Below are 26,230 nucleotides of genomic sequence, written 5' to 3'. Positions count from 1 at the left end.
GGGAATGTCTCCTCCTGCCTGTGCCCACACCTAGGACCAAGCGCCCAGAACCAGGGTTTATCCAGCGGTCACGGCTCAGGCAGGGAAGGAGTGAGGAGGGGAGTGAGTGCTGCCAACTAGTACATCAACCATGTGTGTGTGTTTGTGTGGCCCTTAATTCCAATAGCATAGAGAGTAAGAGCGAGCGAGAAAGAACCGGACTGAGTGGGGTTGTATGAGGAGAAGATGTATGTTTGTGTTGATGAGTGTAGGACATATTTCAGAGCTGTGGTCATGTTTGCTCCTGCATATGTCCACACCTTAGCCTGAAGCACACATTATAGAAGACATGGTTTATCTAAAGGTCACGTTTCTGGAAGGGGAGGGGAGAGATGATGATGTTACACCGTCACACAAGCATGTGTGTAACAAGGCTTCCGGTATTCAGAGAGAAACAGAGGGGGAGGGGAGGGCAATATGAGAGAATACATACTGTGTATTTGTGGTAAATGTATGGTAAGTATAGACTGGCTGCATGCCTTCTTCCCTCCCATGCCACCATGAATACTGGACACAGGTTTTGATCGTCCACCTTAAAAGGGTCAAGTTGATGTTGTCATGTTTACATGTCGGAATTTATCCTGTTGAAATATGCAAAAACACTTCTGTATAGCCTTGAGGGGTGTTTCTGATGGCTTTTGTCACGGTGAGTGGTACTAGTGTCACTATCAGACTTAATCAGCCATTTAGCTCCCAGCGTGTCCTGGCCATCTATTATATCACTCTGCTTTAACATCTCAGCACAGGCAACAGTTTTTCCCAGTCAGGTCACGTGGAACATTTTTTGTTTGTTTATTTACTTGTCCCATATTGCCCCATGTTTCTGTGTGACAGTTTTTCTTCCCTTCTGTTATTTTGCCAGTCTGGAGAGATTCGTGGAGCAGCCGGAGGTGCACACGTAAGTAGGCCCCTGTCCACACACGCACTCCCATGCACCCCTGTTCCACACACACACACACACACACACACACACACACACACACACACACACACACACACACACACACACTCCAGGGAGAACATCAGCCCAAACAAACATCACAGCTGGGTCTGGGTCCAGATAGAATTAGCCTACCGTTCCTCTCATCCCTCTAAACTGTACGCAATGGGATTCTCAGCTAATCAGGTTGCCGTCCCTCGCTGCAGCTGCACCATCCTGGATCGCCATTATGAAACAAAGATTAGTAGTTTGATGAAAACACGACCGACTTAAACCCGTCTTCGTTGACGAGATTACCTTTCAAAGCAGTGGAACATTGGAGATGTGATGTTGTGTGTAATGCAGGGCAATATCACTAAAACAACAGATTATTATCACTGCTGGGCAGCAGGTGCCAGCCAGGCAAGACGCCACATGTTCTAGGTACCAGAACACTTAATCTAGTGGAGAACATCCATTTACACTGCAGCACCAACTGAATTCCTCCAGCATTAAAATCTGCCTCTATTTTTATGTTTATGTGGATGTTTGTGTTTTGGAAACGTTTACACGTGTTTGTTTCCCATTATGATTCACTTATTTCACTTCATTGTGAAAGTGTCATGTATTCCAAATTAATTTTAGCAATAATATTGAAGTCAACGGAGACTACTGTATAAGCGATGGAGAGTATGTGTTGTGTTTGACATGTGTTACAAGTATGCATCTATGTTGTACTGATAATGGTCCTCTCTGTGTGTAGGGGTCGTCTGTTGGTGGGGACCTTTGTAGCGCTGTTCTTCAACCTGTTAACTCTGCTCTCTGTGAAGAACAAGCCCTTTGTCTATGTCTCAGAAGGTAGGTCAACTCTGACTCTCCTCACCTCTCACTGCCTAGTATGTCTGAGGTTATAATAAACTGCTATACTAACTTACTGTGTGTAAAAAGAGGTTGACAATATTAGTGTCAATAATAATATATAATAATTTATGCCAATTTATAATGCATCATTATTGTGGTTCATTCTGGGATACTATCAGGTTTTCAGCTGTTTTTGTGAGTAATGGATTCCACACAGTCATTGATAATCAATTATAGCTGTAGTACATGCCAGTCCTAGTACCATGGTGCCTCCTCACTGTCCCTGGTCCTGCTGTATGTGGGTCTGTCTGCTGCAGTCTGTCTGTTATTCCCTGAGCTGCCAGCAGGGGGCCTGGCGCTGCACGATCCCTGTGGTTGCAGTGCTCCACTAAGCAGGGCCCAAGCTGTCATGGCTCACTGTTTGTTTGTAAATCCTCATTGACACAGTTATGGACTCTAGGACAATCCAGACCCCAGACTAGTTGACCCTCTAAATCTGTCTGCCTGACTTTTAATTGTATACACCGTGTACACACAGCCCTGGGCACGTCATTTGCACTGTCTTTACTCTAGCCCAAGATTGAACCACGTATTCAGAGAAAAAGTTTGCTAGGAGAGATGGGAGGGATGCGGTAAGGCGAGAGAAAGAGATGAGAATGGCCATAGAAGAGAGCCAGAATGAATGGAGACGGGAGGAAAATACAATACCTGGAGATCACACAGTCAGCACTTGATCTAGTAGAGGCCAGCATAGAAAGCTGTTCTTCCTGTCTTTGTTTGTTTGTTTTGAGCCCAATGTTTACGACACAAGCAAAATGTTGTCTGTGTCCCCTTCGCCTATGGTTTGTGCTGTGTTAGTGTCAGCTCCGATTTGCCCAATGTTTTTGATTGGTCCAGATGTGGTCCATGGCCTCTTAGAGACTATATAGCTTTGCTCTTATGTAATTAAGGGCTTTAATTGAGCAGTATGCTCGATTAGGAGCACTACGACTGTCTTGCCTTCCTCCTTTGCCTTTCATTGGAATGACTTAATCTGCTCGAGGAACATTATTAGGACTCGAGACGAGACTTAGATCATGGACGACTTGTCTTCTCTTTCAGCCTGTCTGTCACCCAGTCACGTGCCACAGAGAAGAGCTCTGAATGGCTCTAGTTGTACCTCTCTCCACCAGTCTTCTCCTTGGTTTGGAAGGATTTCTTCCTGTGTTTTGGCCCTTAGCAGGTTGCATTGAGTAACAGTGATGTAGTGCACAATGACAGATGGTTTTCATGTTAGTATGCACATTTAGATTGTGCTGTTTGTGATTGATGAGTTTTGGTGAAGCTGTACATTGGGTACATTTTGTCTGGGTCATTCACTTTACCCCACACTCAAATAAACCAGGCTAAATTAACAGGCTAACTTCATTTAACATCTCATTGCCAGGAGTGCATTAGTCACGCAAGACGGCAGAGCCCTGAGGCAGCCAGACAGGCTGCCATATCATAAATAAGTCACTCTGCTAAAATGGTTCATTCATGGAGTAGGCCCAGCAAAATTACCCTTCCTGTGGCTTTACTCAACACAAGTCCCCAGAATGGGGGGTGGGTTTCATGTGTTACTCTGACTGTTTTTGTACACTAAGATGGTTTGCATTATGATTATAAATAATTGTTTTTATTCATAATGATTAGTAATGTATTATTCAAATGAACATTTATAGACTTAAACACCTTTATAATGCTGTAACGGAAATGGGGCTATGGACAGTAAACTTGAAAGAGGATTGCTTATCTGTTGGTTAGCAAGCAGACTTTCTAGGACTATTCCTGTCTCCATCACAAGCACCTCAGACTCATATCCTTAAGAAGCGGTACATGATACTAGGGTTGGGGTATTTTACGATTGCATCGTCTATAGAACTTTTCAACTGTCAAATTAATAACACGTTCTACGCTACATAACCAAAAGTATGTGAACACCTGCTCATCAAACATCTCATTCCAAAATCATGGGCATTAATATGGAGTTGGTCCCCCCTTTGCTGCTATAACAGCCTCCACTCTTCTGGGAAGGCTTTCCACTAGATGTTGGGACATTGCTGCGGGGACTTGCTTCCAATCAGCCACAAGAACATTCGTGAGGTCGGGCACTGATGTTGGGCAATTAGTGTTCCAATTCATCCCAAAGGTGTTCGATGGGGTTGAGGTTAGGGCTCTTTGCAGGCCAGTCAAGTTCTTCCACACTGATTTTGACAAACCATTTCTGTATGGACCTCGCTTTGTGCACGGGGGCATTGTCATGCTGAAACAAAGATTTCCCTTCACTGGAACTAAGGGGCCTGAACCATGAAAAACAGCCCCAGATCATTATTCTTCCTCCACCAAACTTTACAGTTGGCACTATGCATTGGTGCAGGTAGTGTTCTCCTGGCATCTGCCAACCCAGATTTGTCCATCGGATTGCCAAATGGTGAAGCGTGATTCATCACTCCAGACGCTTGGCGCATGGGGATAGGTTTGTATGCGGCTGTTCGGCCATAGAAACCATTTCATGAAGCTCCTGACGAACATTTCTTGTGCTGACGTTGCTTCAAGAGGCAGTTTGGAACTCGGTAGTGAGTGTTGCAACCGAGGACAGATTATAACACTACCCGGGAAAAGTCTGAATCCACTAATTTCAAGTGGTGTCCACATACTTTTGGGGGTCAATGGAAAATGTTTGTTTTCCCCAATTTGTGGCCGTGGTCACGGAAGTCCTTCTTATTACATGAAAAGCAACTCGGAGTATGAACAATGTTTGACAGCCATCACCGATGGTGACGACATTGTGATGTTACAAACAATGGTTTAGCATATTTGAATTTGACTGCAACTCCTGATGAAACTGAGTATTTTTGTCTGTAATAAAGCACTTTTGTGGGGGGAAACTCATTCTGATTGGCCTAGGCCCGCCCATGGCTGCGCACCTGCCCAGTCATGTGAAATCCATGGATTAGGGCCAAATTTATTTATTTCAGTTGACTGATTTCCTTATGTGAGCTGTAACTCAGTAAAATTGTTGCATTTCTATTTTTGCTCAGTAGTGTAGAAAGAGCAGAGAGCACCAAAGCAGAGCAAAACGTCAGATAGGGCCTAACATGTTTTATTCCATCCTTCCAATGTCGATTTATCATGGGCCTTTTGCAGCAGACACTCTGGCTTATTGTTTTAAAATCTTAATTTCCCTTTATCTCCCCAATCTCCAATCGATTTTAATGTGACTTGTTGGCCTAGGCATAGCCTACTCTTTCATGATCAACCATCTCAGAAAGTTGTTTAGTAATAATGAGAGAGATAACAAACAATTGCAAGAGAGACTTATCAAATAGGAAGTTTAAACAAACCTGGTACGTTTCTGCTTTAGTTGAAGTGTAGGCAAATAAATTGTGCCCTTGGAAAATCCCTCCTTGCAAACCAAACAGCCAATAATATAGGCCAACACATAGGCTACTGTCAATAAAAGTTGCAGTAAATGTTTATTTCACAAATTAAACAATATAGGCTCATTTTTCTAATATTGTCAGTGTTTATTATTGTCGTTGAATTGCTCGGTGGGCAATCGGCATAAGCTCCCGCAACAACGCTTTTTAATATCATTTTCAATAGCTTACAAATTTTGCATTTACAGTGCATTCGGAAAGTATTCAGACCCCTTGACTTCATCTACATTTGTTACGTCACAGCCTTATTCTAAAATGGATTTTAAAAAAAATGTTCCTCATCAATCTACACACAATACTCTATAATGAAAAAGCGAAAACAGGTTTTTCAACAAAAAAAATGCATATTTATTAAAAATAATTAACAGAAATACCTTATGTTACATAAGCATTCAGACCCTTTGCTATGAGACTCGAAATTGAGCTCTGGTGCATCCTGTTTACATTGATCATCATTGAGATGTTTCTATAACTTGGTGCAAGTCCACCTGTGGTAAATTCAATTGATTGGACACTATTTGAAAGGCACACACCTGTCTATATAAGGTCCCACAGTTGACAGTGCATTTCAGAGCAAAAACCAAGCCTTGAGGTCAATAGAGATAGATCTGAGACAGGGTTGTGTCGGGGCACAGATCTGGGGATTGTCTGCAGCATTGAAGGTCACCAAGAATCAAATCAAATGTTATTTGTCACATGCGCCGAAGGTGTAGACCTTACTGTGAAATGCTTACTTACAAGCCCTTAACCAACAATGCAGTTCAAGAAAGAGTTAAGAAAATATTTACTAAATAAACTAATGTAAAAAAAAATCTAATCAAATTAAAAAGTAACACAAGAAAATTCCATTACAATAATAAGGCTATATACAGTGGGGAGAACAAGTATTTGATACACTGCCGATTTTGCAGGTTTTCCTACTTACAAAGCATGTAGAGGTCTGTAATTTTTATCATAGGTACACTTCAACTGTGAGAGACGGAATCTAAAACAAAAATCCAGAAAATCACATTGTATCATTTTTAAGTAATTAATTTGCATTTTATTGCATGACAGAAGTATTTGATCACCTACCAACCCAGTAAGAATTTGAATCTTGCTCACATTGAGGGAGAGGTTGTTGTCCTGGCTCCACACTGCCAGGTCTCTGACCTCCTCCCTATAGGCTGTCTCATCGTTGTCGGTGATCAGGCCTACCACCGGTGTGTCGTCTGCGAACTTAATTACGGTGTTGGAGACGTGTTTGGCCACGCAATCGTGGGTGAACAGGGAGTACAGGAGGGGCCCAAGTGTTGAGGATCAGCTTGGCAGATGTGTTGTTGTCTACCCTTACCACCTGGGGGCGGCCCGTCGGGAAGTCCAGGATCCAGTCCAGTTGCAGAGGGAAGTGTTTACTCCCAGGGTCCTTAGCTTAGTGATGAGCTTTGTGGGCACTATGGTGTTGAACGCTGAGATGTAGTCAGTGAACGCAGTGACCTCCATCATTCTTAAAAGGATGAAGTTTGGAACCGCCAAGACCTTTCCTAGAGCTGGCCGCCCGGCTAAACTGAGCAATCGGGGGAGAAGGGCCTTGGTCAGGGAGGTGACAAAGAACCCGATGGTCACTGACAGAGCTCCAGAATTCCTCTGTGGAGATGGGAGAACCTTCCATAAGGACAACCACCTCTGCAGCACTCCACCAATCAGGCCTTTATGGTAGAGTCGCCAGACAGAAGCCACTCCTTAGTAAAAGGCACATGACAGCCCTTTTGCAGTTTGCCAAAAGGCATTTAAAGGACTCTCAGACCATGAGAAACAAGATTCTCTGGTCTGATGTAACCAAGATTGAACTCTTTGGCCTGAATGCCAAGCGTCACGTCTGGAGGAAACCTGCCACCATCCCTAGGGTGAAGCATGGTGGTGGAAGCATCATGCTGTGGGGATGCTTTTCAGCGGCAGGGACTTGGAGACTAGTCAGGATCGAGGGAAAGATGAACGGAGCAAAGTACAGAGAGATCCTTGATGAAAACCTACTTCAGAGTGCTCAGGACCTCAGACTGGGGCAAAGGTTCATCTTCTAACAGAACAATGACCCTAAGCAGACAGCCAAGACACCGCAGGAGTGGCTTCGAGACAAGTCTCTGAATGTCCTTGAGTGACCCAGCCAGAGCCCGGACTTAAACCCGAGCAAAAATCTCTGGAGAGACCTGAAAATAGCTGTGCAGCGACGCTCCCCATCCAACCTGACAGAGCTTGAGAGGATCTGCAGTGAAGAATGGGGGAAACTCCCCAAATACAGGTGTGTCAAGCTTGTACGGTGGTGTCATACCCAAGAAGACTCTAGGCTGTAATCGCTGCCAAAGGTGCTTCAACAAAGTACTGAGTAAGGGTCTGAATACTTATGTAAATATGATATTTCAGTTAAAAAAATAAAACATATTTTTGCTTTGTCATTATGGGTATTGTGTGTAGATTAATGGGGGGACTATTTAATCAGTTTTATAATAAGGCTGTAACGTAACAAAATGTGGAAAAAAGATAAAAAGTTTTTTAGCCTATAACATCCTTTATAACACTTGAATGAACATTGGCTTAGGCGAAAAAACGAATAGGCCTATTATCCTTAAGCTATATGCCTTTTGCCTGTCAAACTGTAATAATCTTAAATATATAAACCGATAAAGCAAATTATTATTTATAACATTCTTTATAGCCTAACACATGAAAACAAATGAACATTTGCTTATGCATTCGCTTAAAACTAACAATCCTATTTGGGTATGCCTTTTTCCTATCGTACTGTACAAATCCTAAATACAGGCCAGCAAGTTATAAAATACATTAGTTAAGTTGTGTAAACAAAATACGAAACAACCTAAATTAGTTTAAAAATATATTTTCAAGGTTTGACGGAACATTTTTGCCTATCACATAGACTATGTCTTTCGAATAAGATGCATCTGGATTTGAATATAGGCTACATTTTAAAATTAAATTATAAAGTGCAACAAGGAACCATTAGGTCTAGTTGTTTTTTACCATGTCTTAGGCCTACCGAATATCATAGCCATGGGAACTACGGGTGCTGAGGATGCTGCAACTGGGGAAAAATATACTTAAAAAAAAATACTTATTGTACTAGGCCTTTTATTACTCCTGTATGAGCGGAGAAAAATACTCCTCAGCAGAGCGGAGAAAAATACTCCTCAGCAGAGCGGAAGAAAAAAAGCAATAGCTTTTATTGCACATTTGCAACTGTTATTAATTTATTAACGTTTTTGTACATGATTTATCAGTACAAATTAATTGGAGCATAAGACTATGTCTTGTCCCTTTTTGCCACACCATAGTCTCTTTCAGAGAATATTGTCGTACAAAATCTGGACCAAACATTTAGCTTTGCTTTGAAAATGTGGATGTTTTGTGTCCTGTCATCTCAGAGTCAGGGAGAGACATGTTCAAGGAGAGCAAACACGCATACACAAACACCCCAAAACTCCTGGTGTGGTCAGGCTTATGTGGGGGAGTGAAAATTGGATTTGGGGAAGGCTTTTTTGTAGTCTCTCTCAATGCCTCTCTCACTTATCTGCCTAAACCACAGTAAACTAGCCAATATGAGCTGAGAGGTTTGCTCTGTAGCCATTTGTGTTTAAACATCACAGATGGCGGTGGGATACTCTAAAATCATATATGTGCCCTCCCCTGGTCAGTCGTCTGTGATTGTAACCCATCCTGCGGGGTGGACAGCTGAGGACACACTCTGCTTGCTGATCAAATGGCACTCGGGTCCTGTTACCGCCACAACAATGGCGACTGTGGAGGAAGATATATGGGAACAGACTGCAGATAAGGGCTGCTAGAGTGATGCTCTCTCACTGTGTTGATGTGTGTAATTCTGACCCCTGTCTTCTGTCTTCTCTCTTTTTTTCCCTCCATCCCTCATTCTCTCCCCCCCGCACCATCCTCCCAACAGCTGCCAGCACCAGTTGGCTCCAGGAGCATGTCGCAGACCTGAGTCGAAGGTAAGATCCTCTTTCAATGAGTCATCCTGCTGTATTGATCCTCCTTGTTTTCCCCCTGTAGTCCAGAAGTGGACAGTTTCCCTCCCAAGCATCCCTCAGGAAATATATGCACCACAGTGTATGTGTGTAATGTGATTAGCAGTCTGTCCCAATCAAACTGAGGCTAAAGGGTAAATAGACACACAGAACTACCCTACGCCTTGACCCTTTTTCTCTCCAGATGAAATCCTGCGACTAGTGAGGTCCGGTCACCCGACAACCTGTCCGCTCAACCCCATCCCCTCCTCCCTTCTCCATACCATCTCTGGAGACCTTCTCACTTCCCTCATCAACTCATCCCTGACCACTGGCTGCGTCCCCTCTGACCCTCTGGCACACATCCCCTCTGACTACAAAATGGCCCGAATCGCTCCCCTCCTAAACTAACACTTGACTCCTGACGTCAAAAACTACAGACCTTCTTTATTTTCTTTCCAAAACACTTCAGCGTACTGTCTCTGACCAACTCTTGCTATCTTTCTCAGAACGATCTTCTTGACCCTAACCAGTCAGGCTTCAAGACGGGTCCCTCAACCGAGACTGCTCTTCTCTGTGTTTTACGGAGGCTCTCTGCACTGCCAAAGCCGACTCTCTCTTCTCTGTTCTCATCCTCCTAGATCTATCCGCTGCCTTCGACACCGTAAACCGTCAGATCCTCCTCTTCACTCTCTCAGGGCTGGGTGTCTCAGGCTCTGCACACTCTTGGATTGCATCGTACCTGGCAGGCCAGTCCTACCAGGTGACGTGGAGACGATCTGTGTCTCCACCACGTACTCTCGCTACTGGTGTCCCCCAAGGCTCAGTTCTAGGCCCTCTCTATACACCAAGTCACTCTGCTCTGTCATCCTCACATGGTCTCTGCTATCATTGCTATTTGGATGACACTCAACTACTTTTCTCCTTCCCCCTTCTGACACCCAGGTGGCGACACGCATCTCTGCGTGCCTGACATATATCTCCGTTTGGATGTTGGCCCACCACCTCAAGCACAACAACACGGAGCTACACTTCCTCCCGTAGAATGCCTGCCCGCTTCAAGACCACTCCATCACGGTTGACAACTCCACGGTGTCCCCCTCCCAGAGTACAAAGAACCTTGGACAACACTGTTGTTCTCTGCAAACATCAAAGCAGTGACTCACTCCTGCAGGTTCATGCTCTACAACATCCGTAGATTATGATCCTACCTCACACAGTAAGCGGTGCAGGTCCGAATCCAGGCACTTGTCATCTCCTGTCTGGACTACTGCCTCGCTGTTGGCTGGGCTCTCCGCTTGTGCCATCAAACCCCTGCAACTTATCCAGAACGCTGCAGCCTGCCTGGTGTTTAATCTCTCTCATGTCACCCCGCTTCTCCACACACTCCACTGGTTTCCAGTCGAAGCTCGCATCCACTACAAGACCATGGAACTTGCCTACGGAACAGCAAGGGGGACTACCCCTTCCTACCTTCAGGCTATACTCAAACCCTACACCCCAACCCAAGCACTCCATTCTGCCACCTCTGGTCTCTTGACCATCCCACCTCTACGGGAGGGCAGCTCCCACAGCCCAGTCCAAGCTCTTCTCTGTCCTGGCATCCCAATGGTGGGACAAGCTTCCCCCTGAAGCCAGGACAGCAGAGTCCTTGTCCATCTTCTGAAAACATCTGAAACCCTACCTCTTCAAATAGTATTTTAAATAATCCCACAGCATCCCCCTTGCGTGAACTAACACTCGCACTTGTCTCCCCCCCTTTACTAGCGCTGACTTTGCTGATAGCTACTTTATTGAGGAAAAATGTGCTTACTATGAATGTGATATGTGGGTGTCTGTCCCACTTAGCTTAAGATGAATGCATTCTGTAAGTCGCTCTGGATAAGAGCGTCTGCAAAATGACTAAAACATTTCAAAATGTATATAAAACATGACATGGGGTGTAGTCGTATATTTTTTCAGCAAGATGTTAGGGAGTGGCTTTTTCAGGGAAATATTGGCTTAATTGAGCTTCTTGGAATTATTGTAAGGTATCTGGACAGCAAGGGCCGGTCTCATGTAATTTCCAATGGATTACAATGACCCCCTCTGGCGAAACCTGCCTGTAGAGGTCAGATGTGAAACTCTTATCTTCCCTTTCACATCCTCCATATTGTGCTGTGTGCCCTTGCCCTGGGGTTAAGACCTGATGGATACTCTCAGGTCAGCCACTTCCTGGCCCTCACCCCTGGAGACCCTGTGCAGGGCTGGGGAGAGGCTTGACAGTGAAACTCCACCCCCTCCACCTTTCCTCATATAGTAGCTTCCAGGATGATGAATCGCCTCACTTGTTTTGTCTGAATAATGGATGTTGGTGGGTTTTGTTTCAGTCCAGAGTGTTGAGATCATTTTGCACCTCTACTTTCTCTGCTGGTGCCCCGGTCTGGATTATGCCACTCAGGAAGTGGAAAATTACAAAAGGCTGAGTCATGTTTGGAGTTGGAGGACTCATTGAAAAAGAACCCTCCCTTACCTCCTAATGGGTTATGTGAATGAGCTGCTGAGGGTCATGTGAAACAAGCCTCTAACTCATTGCAGGTCCAGCTATATTTTGCTTTCCATTATGCAGGCGTTCCCTCTTAGCTATAACACCCTGATCTCAAATAATATAGCAGTAGCACTCTATGAAACAAAACTAGGCCTAAATTAGATTGACTCTCATAATCTATTCTAAAACCCCAAATATTATTGAAGTGGCTTTCTGTCGCATTCCATCCTGAATAGTAAAAGGCACGTACAATCCTACCCACTCTCCAGGTTACCTAGGGCAAAAGCACCTAATATAAATTTTAACAAATTTATTGAAAATTCAATACAGAAATATATAATTTACATAACTTTCCACACCCCTGAATCAATACATGTTAGAATCACCTTTGGCAGCCATTACAGCTGTGAGTCTTTCTGGGTAAGTCTGTAAGAGCTTTGCACACTTGTATTGTACATTATTTGCACATTCTTTTTAAAATTCTTAAAGCTCTGTCAAGGTGGTTGTTAGTTGCTAGACAGCCATTTTCAGCTCTTGCCATAGATTTTCAAGCCGATTTAAAGTCAAAACTGTAATTAGGCCACTTATGAACATTCAATGTCGTCTTGGTAAGCAACTCCAGTGTACATTTGGCCTTGTGTTTTAGGTTATTGTCCTGCTGAACGGTAAATTTGTCTCACACTGTCTGTTGGAAAGCAGACTGAACCAGGTTTTCCTCTAGGATTTTGCCTGTGCTTAGCTCTATTCCGTTTCTTTTTATCCTAAAAAACCTCCCTAGTTCTTGCCGATGACCAATATACCCAAAACATGATGCAGCCACCACCAAGCTTTAAAATATGAAGAGTGGTACTCAGTGATATGTTGTGTTAGATTTTCCCTAAACATAACGCTTTATATTCAGGACATGAAAGTTAATTTATTTGCCAAATATTTTGCAGTTTTACTTTAGTGTACTATTGCAAACAGGATGCATTGAATATTTTTATTCTGTACAGGCTTCTTTCTTTGCACACTGTCATTTAGGTTAGTATTGTGGAGTAACTACAATGTTGTTGATCCATCCTCAGTTTTCTCCTCTCACAGCCATTGAACTCTGTAACCGTTTTAAAGTCACCATTGGCTTCATGGTGAAATCTCTGAGCGGTTTTCCTTCCTCTCCAACAACTGAATTAGGAAGGATTTGAGGAGTTTCTCCCATTCTTCTCTGCAGAACCTCTCAAGCTCTGTCAGGTTGGATCGGGAGTGTTGCTGCATAGTTATTTTCAGGTCTCCAGATATGTTCGATCAGGTTCAAGTCAAGGCTCTGGCCAAGCCACTCAAGGACATTCCGAGACTTGCCCCGAAGCCACTCCTACGTTGTCTTGTCTGTGTGCTTAGGGTCGTTATTCTGTTGGAAGGTGAACCTTCGCCCCAGTCTGAGGTCCTGAGTGCTCTGGAGCAGGTTTTCATCAAGGATCTCTGTACTTTGCTCTGTTCATCTTACCCTCAATCCTGACTAGTCTCCCAGTCCCTGCTGCTGAAAAACATGCCCACACCATGATGCTCCCTCCACCATGCTTCACCGTAGGGATGGTGCCAGGTGTCTTCCAGACGTGACGCTTGGCATTCAGACCAAAGAGTTCAATCTTGATTTCATCAGACCAGAGAATCTTATTTCTCCAAGAGGGCTGCCATGTGCCTTTTACTGAGGATTGGTTTTTGTCTGGCCACTCTGCTATAAAGGCCTGATTGGTGGAGTGCTGCAGAGATGGTTGTCCTTCTGGAAGGTTCTCCCATCTCCACAGAGAAACTCTGGAGCTCTGTCAGAGTGACCATTGGGTTCTTTGTCACCTCCCTGATCAAGGCCCTTCTCCCCCGATTGCTCAGTTTGGCCGGGCGGCCAGATCTAGGGAGAGTCTTGGTTGTTCCAAATGTCTTCCATTTAAGAATGATGGAGGGCTCTGTGTTCTTGGGCACCTTCAATGCTGCACAAATATTTTGGAACCTTTCCCCAGATCTTTACCTTGACAAAATCCTGTCTCGGAGCTCTACGGACAATTATTTCACCTCATGGCTTGTTTTTTCTTCTCTGACATGCACTGTCAACTGTGGGACCTTATACAGACAGATGTGGGCCTTTCCAAATCATGTCCAATTTACCACAGAACCCAATCAAGTTGTAGAAACATCTCAAGGATGATCAATGGAAACCAGATGCACCTGAGCTCAATTTTGAGTCTCATAACAAAGGGTCTGAATACTTATGTAAATAAACAAAAAACAATTATTTTTTTTAAATACATTTGCAAACATTTCTAAACATGTTTTTGCTTTGTCATTATGGGGTATTGTGTGTAGATTAATGAGAGGGGCGGACTATTTAATCAGTTTTAGAATAAGGCTGTAATGTAACAAAATGTGGAAAAGTCAAAGGGTCTGAATACTTTCCGAATGCACTGTACACCATCCAAAGTGTAATTAACTCCACCATTCTCAAAGGGATATTCAATGTCTGCTTTTTTATTTTTACCCATCTACCAATAGGTGCCCTTCTTTGCGAGGCATTGGAAAATGTCTCTGGTCTTTGTTCTTGAATCCGTTTTTGAAGTTCACTGCTTGACTGAGGGACCTTAAAGATAATTGAACGGAGATGAAGTAGTCATTAAAATCCTGTTAAACACTTATTGCACACAGTGAGTCCATGAAACTTACTATGTGATTTAAAGCACATTTTTACTCCTGAACTTATTTAGGCTTGACATAACAAAGGAGTTGAATACGTATTGATACTATTATTAATAAAATATTGTTTTATTCGTTTGTAAAAATGTATAAAAACATAATTCCACTTTGACATTATGGGGTACGTTGTGTATGCCAGTGACACAAAATCTAAATTTAATCACTTTTAAATTCAGGCTGTGTTACACAACAAAATGTGTGAAAAGTCAAGGGGTGTGGATACTTTCTGAAGGCGCTGTATAACAGAGTAAAGTTCTGATTGTTCTGAATAGAAGGCACAGTGGACAGGATGTCCCGGACTACTTTGACTCATTGTTTCATTATCTGCTGTAATCGTGTCATCCGTGTCTCTGGGCCTCACCACCCTCCCTGGGGTTTGGTGGGTAGACATTATATAACCCTCAGAGCTAGTCCACTGTGTACTATTATTTGGGCAACAGCGTTTAGCCTGTATTTATAGCCGACCGACATCATATCAAGTGTTTGTCTCACCGTAATCCCACAATTTCTGTCTCCAGTGGGTGGGATTATACAAACTGTCACTCTGGAACAAAGCTCCCTCTATCCACACAGTGTTCTCTCTCGCTCTCTCTCTCCCTCTCTAGGCAGCGCCGGACACACAGACTGTGCAGACAGACGGCCGTGGAATCACACGACCCTGTCCCTAGTACTCAAATTATATCAATGCAGCGGGGAGATTTAGGAGATTATTGGGATTGTAAATCCTGCTTCCCGCTCACCCCCCCCAAAATGTTGGCTTCAAATTAAGTGACCGGAGGTCGAGCTTCTTAAGGTTAATGGGTTTTCTTTTCTTTTTTAAAGATAATGCCTATTTTTTTGTGTGTGTCCTTGTTGGACACCAGTGGACTGGTATCCATGCATGTTTAATAAGAGGTTGACATTGGACAGGGATGCAGTTTAAAAACACTATATAGAATTCATCTTCTCAGTATTTATCTAATCAAATAATATTATGCCAAGATCTGAATACATCGCTGCAAATTTAAAAAAAAAACTGGCTAAATGTCAGTGCATGATTTCACATTGGCTAAATGTGAGTGAACTCTACTGATGCTGATGAGTATGATGTGTGGTCTCAGAGACTGCGATCCCCAGTGTGGACAGCACTCATCTGTCTGAGTAGGACATCACTTCATATCATCACGCCTACTCTGATGGGTTACACCTCCTAATGCACTGCATTAACATCTCTGATTAAACACAAAAAACTGATCTGTAAAGCATGCACACTGCCTCATCACCACACAACTGTAAGATCTGAGGGGGTTCCACTCACTATAGGAATCTTGTTTTTCTTTTTGTGAAATGAGAGCAATGTATTTATTTTAGTCACATGCTGAAAAGCGACACACATGAATGCGTAATTGTACATGAATTGTATCACAACGGCATAATGAACGGCTAGCCATTTGAATTAGATCAGACATTGGTCATTTATGAACAGGACGAAGCACATCCCAAAAATAAAATATAATCTGATCCAAAAACACACCACGTAGAGAGAACACGGGATGAATGCATCCATCTGTCTGTAAAATAATACATTGAAGAGTTGGGTCCCAAGAATATACACTACATGGTCAAAGTATGTGGACACCTGCTCAACGAACATCTCATTCCAAAATCACGGGCATTAATATGGAGTTGGTCCCCCTTTGCTGCTATAACAGCCTCAACTCTTCAGGGAAGGCTTTCCACTAGATGTTTGGAACATTGCTGTGGGGACTTGCTTCCATTCAGCCACGAGCATTAGTGGGGTCGGGCACTGATGTTGGGCGATTAGGCCTGGCTCGCAGTCGGCGTTTCAATTCATCCCAAAGGTGTTCGATGGGGTTCAGGTCAGGGCTCTGTGCAGGCCAGTCAAGTTCTTCCACACCGATCTCAACAAACCATTTCTGTATGAACCTCACTTTGTCCACAGGGGCATTGTCCTGCTGAAACAAAGATTTCCCTTCACTGGAACTAAGGGGCCTAGCCCGAACCATGAAAAACAGCCCCAGACCATTATTCCTCATCCACCAAACTTTACAGTTAGCACTATGCATTGGGGCAGGTAGCGTTCTCCTGGCATCCGCCAACCCAGATTTGTCCATTGGATTGCCAGATGGTGAAGCGTGATTCATTACTCCAGAGAACTCGTTTCCACTGCTCCAGAGTCCAATGGCGGCGAGCTTTACACCACTCCAGCCGACGCTTGGCATTGTGCATGGTGATCTTAGGCTTGTGTGCGGCTGCTCGGCCATGGAAACCCATTTCATGAAGCTCCCGACGAACAGTTATTTTGCTAATGTTGCTTCCAGAGGTAGTTTGGAACTCGGTAGTGTGTGTTGCAACCGAGGACAGACGTTTTTTACGCGCTCGGCAGTCCCGTTCTGTGAGCTTGTGTGGCCTACCACTTCGCAGCTGATCCGGGGCAGCTCTTGCAGGGCAGAAATTTGCCGAACTGACTTGTTGTAAAGTTGGCATCCTATGACGGTGCCACGTTGAAAGTCACTGAGCTCTTCAGTAAGGCCATTCTACTGCCAATGTTTGTCTATGAAGATTGCATGGCTGTGTGCACGATTTTATACACCTGTCAGAAACGGGTGTGGTTGAAATAACCGAATCCACTAATTTGACGGCGTGTCCACATACTTTTGTGTATGTATATTAATGTTTCATATTTCATAAATTCTAACATCAGTAAAAAAAAATGTTTCTTCCACTTTTACATTTCAGAATATTTTGTGTAGATTGTTGACGAAAAATGACATTCATTTTAATCACACTTTGTAACACAACAAAATGTGGAAAAAGTCAAGAGGTGTGAATACTTTCTGAACACACATTGAACAACACAGCAGCTTTTCAGCATGTTTTGTTATTTCCAAAAGTCGATGAAGTACGTTTGTTTTCCAAAATTTGTGGTCGTGGTCGAGGGGAATTCTTTCGTATGACATGAATTCCCGACTCGGAGTATCAACAATGTTTGACAGCCATCGTCGATGGTGACAGCATCGTAATGTTACAAATAATGGTTTAGTACAAACATTTCGCTACACTCGCAATAACATCTGCTAACCATGTGTATGTGACCAATAACATTTGTTTTGAGCATATTTCAATTTGACTGCACCTCTGGAGTCTGGCACCGCAGTGAGCACACCAGCCACCTGGACATCTGATGAAACTGAGGAGTATTTCTGGCTGTAATAAAGCCTTTTGTGGGGAAAAACTAATTCTGATTGGCTGTGCCAGGCTCCCCAGTAGTGGGGCTATGCCCTCCTAGGCCCACCCATGGCTGCGCCCCTGCCCGGTCATGTGAAATCCATAGATTAGGGCCTAATGAATTTGTTTCAATTGACTGATTTCCTTATATGAACTGTAACTCAGTAAAATCGTTGAAATGTTTTGCATTTATATTTGTGTTTAGTAGATTGTAGAAAGAATATTACAATCACTTAGTCTCAGCATTATTAATATTTTCACTTTTAAGAAGATGTGTATATTACAGGTGCTTTCTGTGAGTCCCTGTCTTGGATTGTTTGTGTGATTTCTTTGGTTGCCCTTTGGTAATGTGTGTTGTCACTTTGGTAATGTGTGTTGTCACAGTAACTCTAACAAGTTTAGACACGTTTGGAGCATCACCACAGGGTTGAATGGCTCAGTATAGTAATTTTATTTTTGTGTTTGTATGTTTTCAGCCTGTGTGGGATTATCCCTGGTCTCAGCAGTGTCCTTCTGCCTCGTATGAATCCCTTTGTCTTAATCAACGTGGCCGGAGCTCTCTCACTCTGCATCACCTACATGCTCATTGAGATCAAGTAAGTCCGACATGGTGTAATGGAATTAGTTAGTGGATTCGGGGAAGTTATAAATCAGTATTGTTGAGAAATAATGTGTACTCTGAATTGTGTTTCCACAAAGCCCTCATTATCGACCTGATGTGTGTTTGACATCCCTCTTGTTACTTATCAACCTCCATGATAACTCTTGACATAGAGATGGGACGATAAACTGAAAATTATCGACACCGACCACTTATCGTGGGCATTTGCTGATATTGCTCATAATAATAAGTTGCCTATACTAGAGACATGTGAAGTTTGAAATGAAATAAGTCTGCTTATATGTAAATAGCCTTGCACGAGCCGCTCATAGGGCAGGAGCCTGAGGCAGCTTAATGTACATGTACACACCCTGGACAGAAAGCTAGTCTATCGCACGGCCTTACCCTCAATCTATCTCCTTAATGCGGCAGGTATTGAGGACTGTGGGCGGCAGGGGCTCAGGGGCGGCAGGTAGCCTAGTGGTTAGAGCGTTGGGCCAGTAACCCGAAAGGTTGCTGGATCGAATCCTGAGCTGACAAGGTAAAAATCTGTCGTTGTGCCCCTGAACATGCAGTTAACCCACTGTTCCCTGGTAGGCCGTCATTGTAAATAAGAATTTGTTCTTTAAACCTCTCTAGGCTAGGTGGCACGGTAGCGTCCCACCTTACCAATATCCAGTGAAAGTGCAGGGCGCCAAATTCAAACTACAGAATTGTAAATATTTAACATTCTTGAAACTACACATGGAATATGTCAAAATAAAGCTTAACTTCTTGTTAATCCAGCGGCGGTGTCAGATTTCAAAAAGTCTTTATGGCGAAAGCAAACCATGCGATTATCTGAGGACAGCGCTCCATCATACAAATGCATAACAATCATTTTCAACCAGGCAGGTGGCGACACAAAAGTCAGAAGTAACGATATAATTCATGCCTTACCTTTGAAGATCTTCTTCTGTTGGCACTCCAATATGTCCCAGAAACATCACAAATATGGTTCTTTTGTTCGATAAATTCCTTGTTTATATCCCCAAAATGTCCATTTATTTGGCGCGTTTGATTCAGAAAAACACCAGTTCCAACTCATCCAACATGACTACAATTTATCTAATAAGTTACCTGTAAACTTGGTCCAAACATTTCAAACAACTTTCCTAATCCAACCGTAGGTATGCTAAAACGTAAATAATCGATAACATTTAAGACGGAATATACTGTGTTCAATAGCAGATAAAATCAACGTGGAGCGAGCTACAGGTCGCGCGCCCCAAACAAAAGACTCCACTTGGCTTGACACTCATTCTGAATAGCCGTACTTCATTTCTCAAAGGAAAAACATCAATCAATTTCTAGACTGTTGATATCTAGTGGAAGCCATAGGAACTGCAACCAGGTGCCTCATAAATCTAGTTTCCCATAGAAAACCAATTGAAAACACAGTGAACTCCAAAAAAAAAAAAACTGTATTGTTTGTCCTCGGGGTTTCGCCTGCCAAATAAGTTATGTTATACTCACAGACATAATTTTAACAGTTTGAGAAACTTTAGAGTGTTTTCTATCCAATTATATGCATATCCTAGCTTCTGGGCCTGAGTAGCAGGCATTTTACTTTGGGCACGCTTTTCATCCGGATATCAAAATACCGCCCCCTATCCCAAAGAAGTTAACTGACTTGCCTAGTTAAATAAAAATAAATTTTAAAAATGCTGAGTGCCAAGCAGAGACTCATAAGGTGCCATTTTTACAGTCTTTAGTATGACTCGGCCGGGGATCGAACTCACAGCCTTCTAACCACAAGACTACAGTACTGAGTTATATGAATGATTGTGAGTAACGGTGGTATACATGAATGTTATAAACGTATCGTTATCATGATAATTCAGTCAGTTTATCGTGATATGGATTTTTGTCCATGTCACCCAGCTCTATCCTGACAGCTATATGCTCCTAACTTAATAACGTACTAATATTATCTATTATGAAGTACCTGATGATTTTCTCTCTCTCTCTCTCTAGTAATTACAATGCTGTGGACACAGTTTCGGCGGTGGCCATCGGCCTCATGATCTTTGGCACCATGTATCCTATGAGTGTGTACAGCGGGAAGGTGCTCCTTCAGGTAGGCTATTCAAACATGTCCACAGTCTAAATTGAACTGGATCATTGATTCTCTGTAGGATGTGATGTGGATCGCACAACTTTACTGTAACTCAACACTGTAAACTCTTGGAATGACTGAGTTATGTTCTGTCCGGATTATGTTTTCCTTACAGTGGTTCTTCCTTTAAAAGTTGCAGCACGTCATTTAAGTGTCAGCCATTGTTGCCAGAATGATGCAATTTACCACAATCTGCCACCATCTACCACAAACGGTCGTGGCATAAGCTCAAAACTTTTAAAGGAAGAAGCACTGTACACTGTTGGGGCGGCAGGTAGCCTAGTGGTTAGAGCGTTGGCCCAGTAACCGAAAGGTTGCTGGATCGAATCCCAGAGCTGACAAGGTAAAAAATCTGTCGTTCTGCCCCTGAACAAGGCACTGTTCCCCGGTAGGCCGTCATTTTACATAAGAATTTGTTCTTAACTGACTTGCCTAGTTAAATAAAGGTTAAATAAATCAATTAAAGAGAGCATGTTCTTTGAAGGACCTTAGCTCATTACTCATTAAAGGGAAAATCCACTCAAAATTTAATTTTGGGATGTTTTTTCTCATTAGTCAGTCAATTGTTGATACAGTCCCAAAATATTTAGCATGTGAGCAGTCAAGTTTTCAAGATATTGGACTTTTAAGAAGCAAAGATGATGATCATGATGATGCAGGAGACATTTTGGGACTGCATCAACAGTGGACTAATGAAAGAAATACTAATAGTTTTTCTGTGGATTTTCTGGAGTGCTGTGTTTTGAACAGAGACACTCTGGTGACTCACACCTGGCTGTTTTCTGTCCTGTCCTTTAGACCACTCCCTCCCATGTCATCGGTCAGCTTGACAAACTGCTCAGAGAGGTAAGAGCACTCAAGTGGGGGTGATGTTTTTGTTGTTTAATTAACTATTGAAATAGGATGGGAGGTCAATTAAGGACGGTTTTAACTAGGTGGTATACAGCTACGGAATGTACTTTTTTGTAGCTGGTTAGGAGAACTTAGGCAGCGGGTTTGAAGAATTAACGTAGCAGGTTCGCTAAAATGCTCTGCTAACCTGCTACAAAAAGTCACTTCCGGTCATAGTTGTACTCCATCTAGACAAAAGCAATGAGGACAACCCTAGTGAATTGTGGAGAGGAGATAATTCTTCCACTTCTTCCACTTTTAACCCAACCACTCTGAATCAGAGAGGTGCGGGGGGCTGCCTTAATCGACATCCACGTCATCGGCACAACAAAGGGTAATGTAATGTCCAAATGGAGCTAGTTAGACATGAAATACAATGTTAATAACGAGGCATATGAGGTGGAATACATGTAAATTATTTACATAATACGGGATATTTACACAGTGATCAAACCGTTTACAGAAAACATTCCCCACCATTTTTGATGGTCCAACAACTCTTGAGTTGTTTGGCGCCATGGTTGTGGAGGGCAAAGTGCTGGAAGCGAATGGGAACATTTCATCTTTGCTCCTAATGGCAATCAGTGATGCGTTTGCTGAGGGTTGTCCTCTTTTGACCTCTTTCCTATTTTTCAAGCCCGTTGCACTCGCTAAATAAGGCAGTTGAAATGTGTGGCGTGTACTATGTGTATTGAAGCCAATTTTTGTCTCTGTGCGTTATATGCATATATTATTGAAGTGTATTTCACAGTGTGCAACAACTTGAAATGATTCCCTACCATGTTTTAAAATATATTGTGCCCCTTGGGGTCCTATTGTGCCACTCTATCAATATTATAACTAGAGCCAGTTATAGTTTTTTCAGACCATGGGAGTTGACTGGGACTGGTCACACGATCAGGTTAAACTGGTCCCCTCAGGGCAGAGACTCTGTTAGACCCCTACAGAGATTGTGGCGTGGTCTGCATTTTTCATGATGCGGTCAGATCCCGCAGATTATTTGGAAACGGACGTCTTTCTGCCTTGTATGCCTTCCTATTGTATTAAAAGCACCTCTTTGTTGCGTTATTCACACACCCTCAGAATTTCGCTGCTTCAAGTTCAGTAGCCTTCCTCTCCTAGTTGGGTGTGCGAGATCATGTGCGCCAACAGTATGTGTGGTTTCAGTGAAGTAGAGTAGGCTGCCTATGCATGGGCAGAGAATCCTTTGGCTAGAGCCCGACTGATATGTTTTTTGGGGTCCAATACTGATTCCATTTTTTTTTTTTTGTGGGACAAAACATCTGCCGCTACCGGCTGTTTTACTCCAGGGAAATTAAACCGATATAGCATTAAAAAAAACAATATCGGACAATTTTAATACCGGGCTCTACACGTTGCAGTTATCTTTCCAAAGGAAATTAATTTCAATATGATTAGGCTATAGTTTACTACGGTGTCTGTAAAGTAATATTGATAATGGAAAGAAGTGTAGGGCGCTCAACCAATGTGAGTCCAGGTGCAATCAACAACAAAAAAATCATAATTGAAAAGGCGCAACGCGTGCATAGGCTACCATCGTGAGTGAGCATTGCGCCTTTTCCATAAATATGAATTACCCATGTATTTGTCTCTGCCTGCAAATCGTCCTGCTCCTAAAGGTAGTCTACATTCTATATGCAAAACGTAGCTCAAGAAAAAGTGGAAGTGTCCGCCCTCATCATTTTTGCTGCTTCAGGTTCAGTATCCGTACGTGCAAGATCAGATGGGCATGTGGTCTCAATTAAATAGAGAAGGCTATAGCCTATGCATCGATGGAGAATCATGGGGCAGGTATCATTTCCAAGGAAATGTACTTCCTAAATATGATTTATGCGATAGTTTACTACATTGCCTTGAAATAAGTACTGATCACCCATATGTCCCATCTGAAAATTGTGCTGCTCCTTAAAGTTAGGCTATAAAATGTAGCTCAAGAGAAAGTGCAAGTGTCCACTCTGCTCTCTTCAAACTACATCTAGCCTATTGGTTGATATAGCCCAGTAATACCTACCGATAGCCTAATATAATGGGCCATGTGACATAAGAAACTTAGGTATTTTTGCACATTTGGATACTGCCTATAGGGTGCAGAATTGCTGGGACCATGGCTGGCAAGTAAGCTGCGTCACATACGCCTAAAATAACATTGCGGGACTGCGGTTGTGTTCGGGACCAGTTATTGCGGGAGCGGGTGGGAGTCAGACAGAAAGCCAGCGGGAGCGGGCAGGAGCAGACCTCTAGACTGTATGTACTGCTGTATGTGTGTAAAACTGGACTTGTCTTCCATCAGGTCTCCACTCTGGATGGGGTCTTGGAGGTCCGTAACGAACACTTCTGGACGGTGGGCTTTGGCTCTCTGGTATGTCATCATCGTTCTGTCCCTGCTGTCTCCTCATTATACCCAGCAGACTCCCAGCAAAATGCCTCACACTCTGTTTGCTCTGCCTCTAGGAGAAGCAAGGCCATGTTCTTTGATTCCCATTGTGAAGACAGAGTAGTCACACAAAAAGATGACAGTTGTCACGTCGTACTCCAATACAGGGAATATGGCATAAAGACAGAAATTGAGTCATTCTGGTTTCATTGAAATGCCTGAGATGTGAATTATTCAGACTGTGGCTCTAACAATGTTGCTTCACGTAGAATTACTTAAATACAGATTCTGTCTGGTCTGCTGCTATGTTAAATCTCATTCAATGAAATAACACTTATTTGGACTCTGCATAATAGCAGTATAATGTAATGGTAACATTACGCAATTACAGCATCACTGCTGTCATATCGATAAATAGGCCAGCTTCTTGGCTGCACTCGTAAATTCCTGTGTAGACTAAGTTTATACAGTGGTGTTGCTGCTGTGCTCAGTTGTTGTCACACAGTTCTGGGTTGTTGCCACACTGTTCTCTCCAGACTGTATGCCCTAGCGTACTGCCAGTAGAGCTAGAGGGAGAGAAAGGGAGCGAGAAAATGTGGAGTAAACACACAGACTGACTCTTTAACTCCTTGTCGTCTCCACCGGCTTTGTGTGCAGGCTGGCTCCGTCCATGTCCGAATACGCCGGGATGCCAACGAGCAGATGGTGCTGGCCCATGTGACCAACCGCCTTTTCCCCCTCGTGTCCACGCTGACGGTTCAGATTTTCAAGGATGACTGGATCCGGCCTTCCCTGAGTGTGCTCCCAGCCAGCACACTCAGCCCCTCTGACCACGGGGGCCTGTCCAGCTTTGTCCCCCCTCCCCCCAAATCCTCTGAGGACATGGACCGGCTCACCTCCACCCCATCCAAACCCAGCAGCCCACCGCCAGAGTTCTCCTTCAACACCCCAGGGAGGCATGTCCAGCCCATGGTGCTTCCCAGCACCCAGCACCAGAGGCCCTACAGCATGGGCCTCAACTACGGAGCCTCCCCCTACACCAACATGCTCAACCAAAACCTAGTCCGGCCGGGGAGTGGGCCGGGGATGGGTATGAACCTGGGAATGGGTGTAGGGATGCCTTCATCACAACAAGGTTTCAGAACTGCCTTAGGCGCAGCGCCACAGCGATTTGGAATCAACCCTCTCCCATCACAGTACAGCCAGTACAGACCCTGATGTTTAGAACATAAGGTATAGAAGTGGGATATTCAGAGAGAGAATATATTATGGTATTTATTTTGATGGGACCAGGACATACATTCTGACCTTTGGTGGATTTTCTATCTTTCTATATTTTTTGGTACTATTCTTCAAAAAGCAAATGAGTTTGAAATGAACTGTAGGCATGTGTTCTGTATATGATATGCCAGTTAACATTTTTCTTCTGATTGGGAATCGTGGAGGAGCTCTATGGCTTTTGTGTGCTTTAAACCATTAATTGACTTTCGTGCTCATAGGACTTGAATGTTTGATTACATTAACTATTATTCCCTTGGTAAATGGTCATCACAAGATGGTCAGCTCAGCCGTTCCTACCTGGAGTAATATTTGTAGGTAGAAAACGGTGACCTAATGCAGGGGCAATACATAATGGGGTAATTAGACTCTTTATTATGTTTTGCCCCATAACTGCTGCATTAAAGGCATCACTTTGTTACACTAATGTTTCTTAATGCCAACCTCATTGTGAAGGAGTGGTCTGTATTATGTCTTTTCACCTTTAATGGAAAACAAAAACTGTCATTTTCCGTTTCAGTATAGTCTGCAATAAATTAAATGCAAATGTACTGTACTTGCCCTATTATTTGTCACTTACTCTAACTTTCTAGGTCAATGTCCATTGAAAGACTCTCCAATGAGTTTGGCGACTCAGCGTGGGACATGAATTATCCTAGGCACACCCTGGGCTACCTTTTGAGTGTTGTTGAGGGCGAATGTTGAATAGTGAAGAGGACCATAAAGAAAATGTAAGTGTGGGATGAAAGTATGGCGTTTAATTTAAAACAAATCTGATTTGTATTTCTCTTTTTGTTTTAATTCATGTTAACAGTAATTCATACAAAGTGTGTTAACCTTATTTGGACATTTTAATGTATTGGCAATTGGTTAAATAAAATCAGAGCATAAGACCATAACTAAAGAAATTGTAATTTTCCATGAAGAAAAATTGTGACTTGCAAGAAGTTAAAACTTTTGATTGAGATGTTGTGAGTGAATGTTGAATAGTGAAGAGGCCCATAAAGAAAATGTAAGTGTGAGATGAGTGTTTAATTTAAAAATCTGATTGTATTTCTCTTTTTGGTTTAATTCATGTTAATAGTAATTCATGCCTCCCACGTGGTGCAGCGGTCTAAGGCACTGCATCGCAGTG

At 43.1% G+C, this 26,230-nt stretch overlaps 1 protein-coding gene across 1 annotated transcript in view; it reads left to right on the top strand.

The window, feature by feature from the left end:
* LOC120046605 (zinc transporter 6-like) overlaps nucleotides 1-25,994 on the top strand; it is an 80,768-nt gene extending 54,774 nt beyond the window's left edge. The window contains exons 8-15 of the mRNA XM_038991977.1: nucleotides 902-937; nucleotides 1,722-1,816; nucleotides 9,233-9,281; nucleotides 18,249-18,368; nucleotides 20,390-20,492; nucleotides 21,330-21,377; nucleotides 23,734-23,802; nucleotides 24,475-25,994. Coding sequence (XP_038847905.1) covers nucleotides 902-937; nucleotides 1,722-1,816; nucleotides 9,233-9,281; nucleotides 18,249-18,368; nucleotides 20,390-20,492; nucleotides 21,330-21,377; nucleotides 23,734-23,802; nucleotides 24,475-25,035 — 1,081 coding nt within the window. The 3' untranslated portion in view covers nucleotides 25,036-25,994. The remainder of the gene's footprint in view (nucleotides 1-901; nucleotides 938-1,721; nucleotides 1,817-9,232; nucleotides 9,282-18,248; nucleotides 18,369-20,389; nucleotides 20,493-21,329; nucleotides 21,378-23,733; nucleotides 23,803-24,474) is intronic.
* Nucleotides 25,995-26,230: the final 236 nt, after the last annotated feature.

Source organism: Salvelinus namaycush, chromosome 4 (genome assembly GCF_016432855.1).
Source record: "Salvelinus namaycush isolate Seneca chromosome 4, SaNama_1.0, whole genome shotgun sequence".
In the NCBI taxonomy this organism is placed as follows: domain Eukaryota; kingdom Metazoa; phylum Chordata; class Actinopteri; order Salmoniformes; family Salmonidae; genus Salvelinus; species Salvelinus namaycush.
This window is presented reverse-complemented; position numbering and strand designations above follow the sequence as displayed.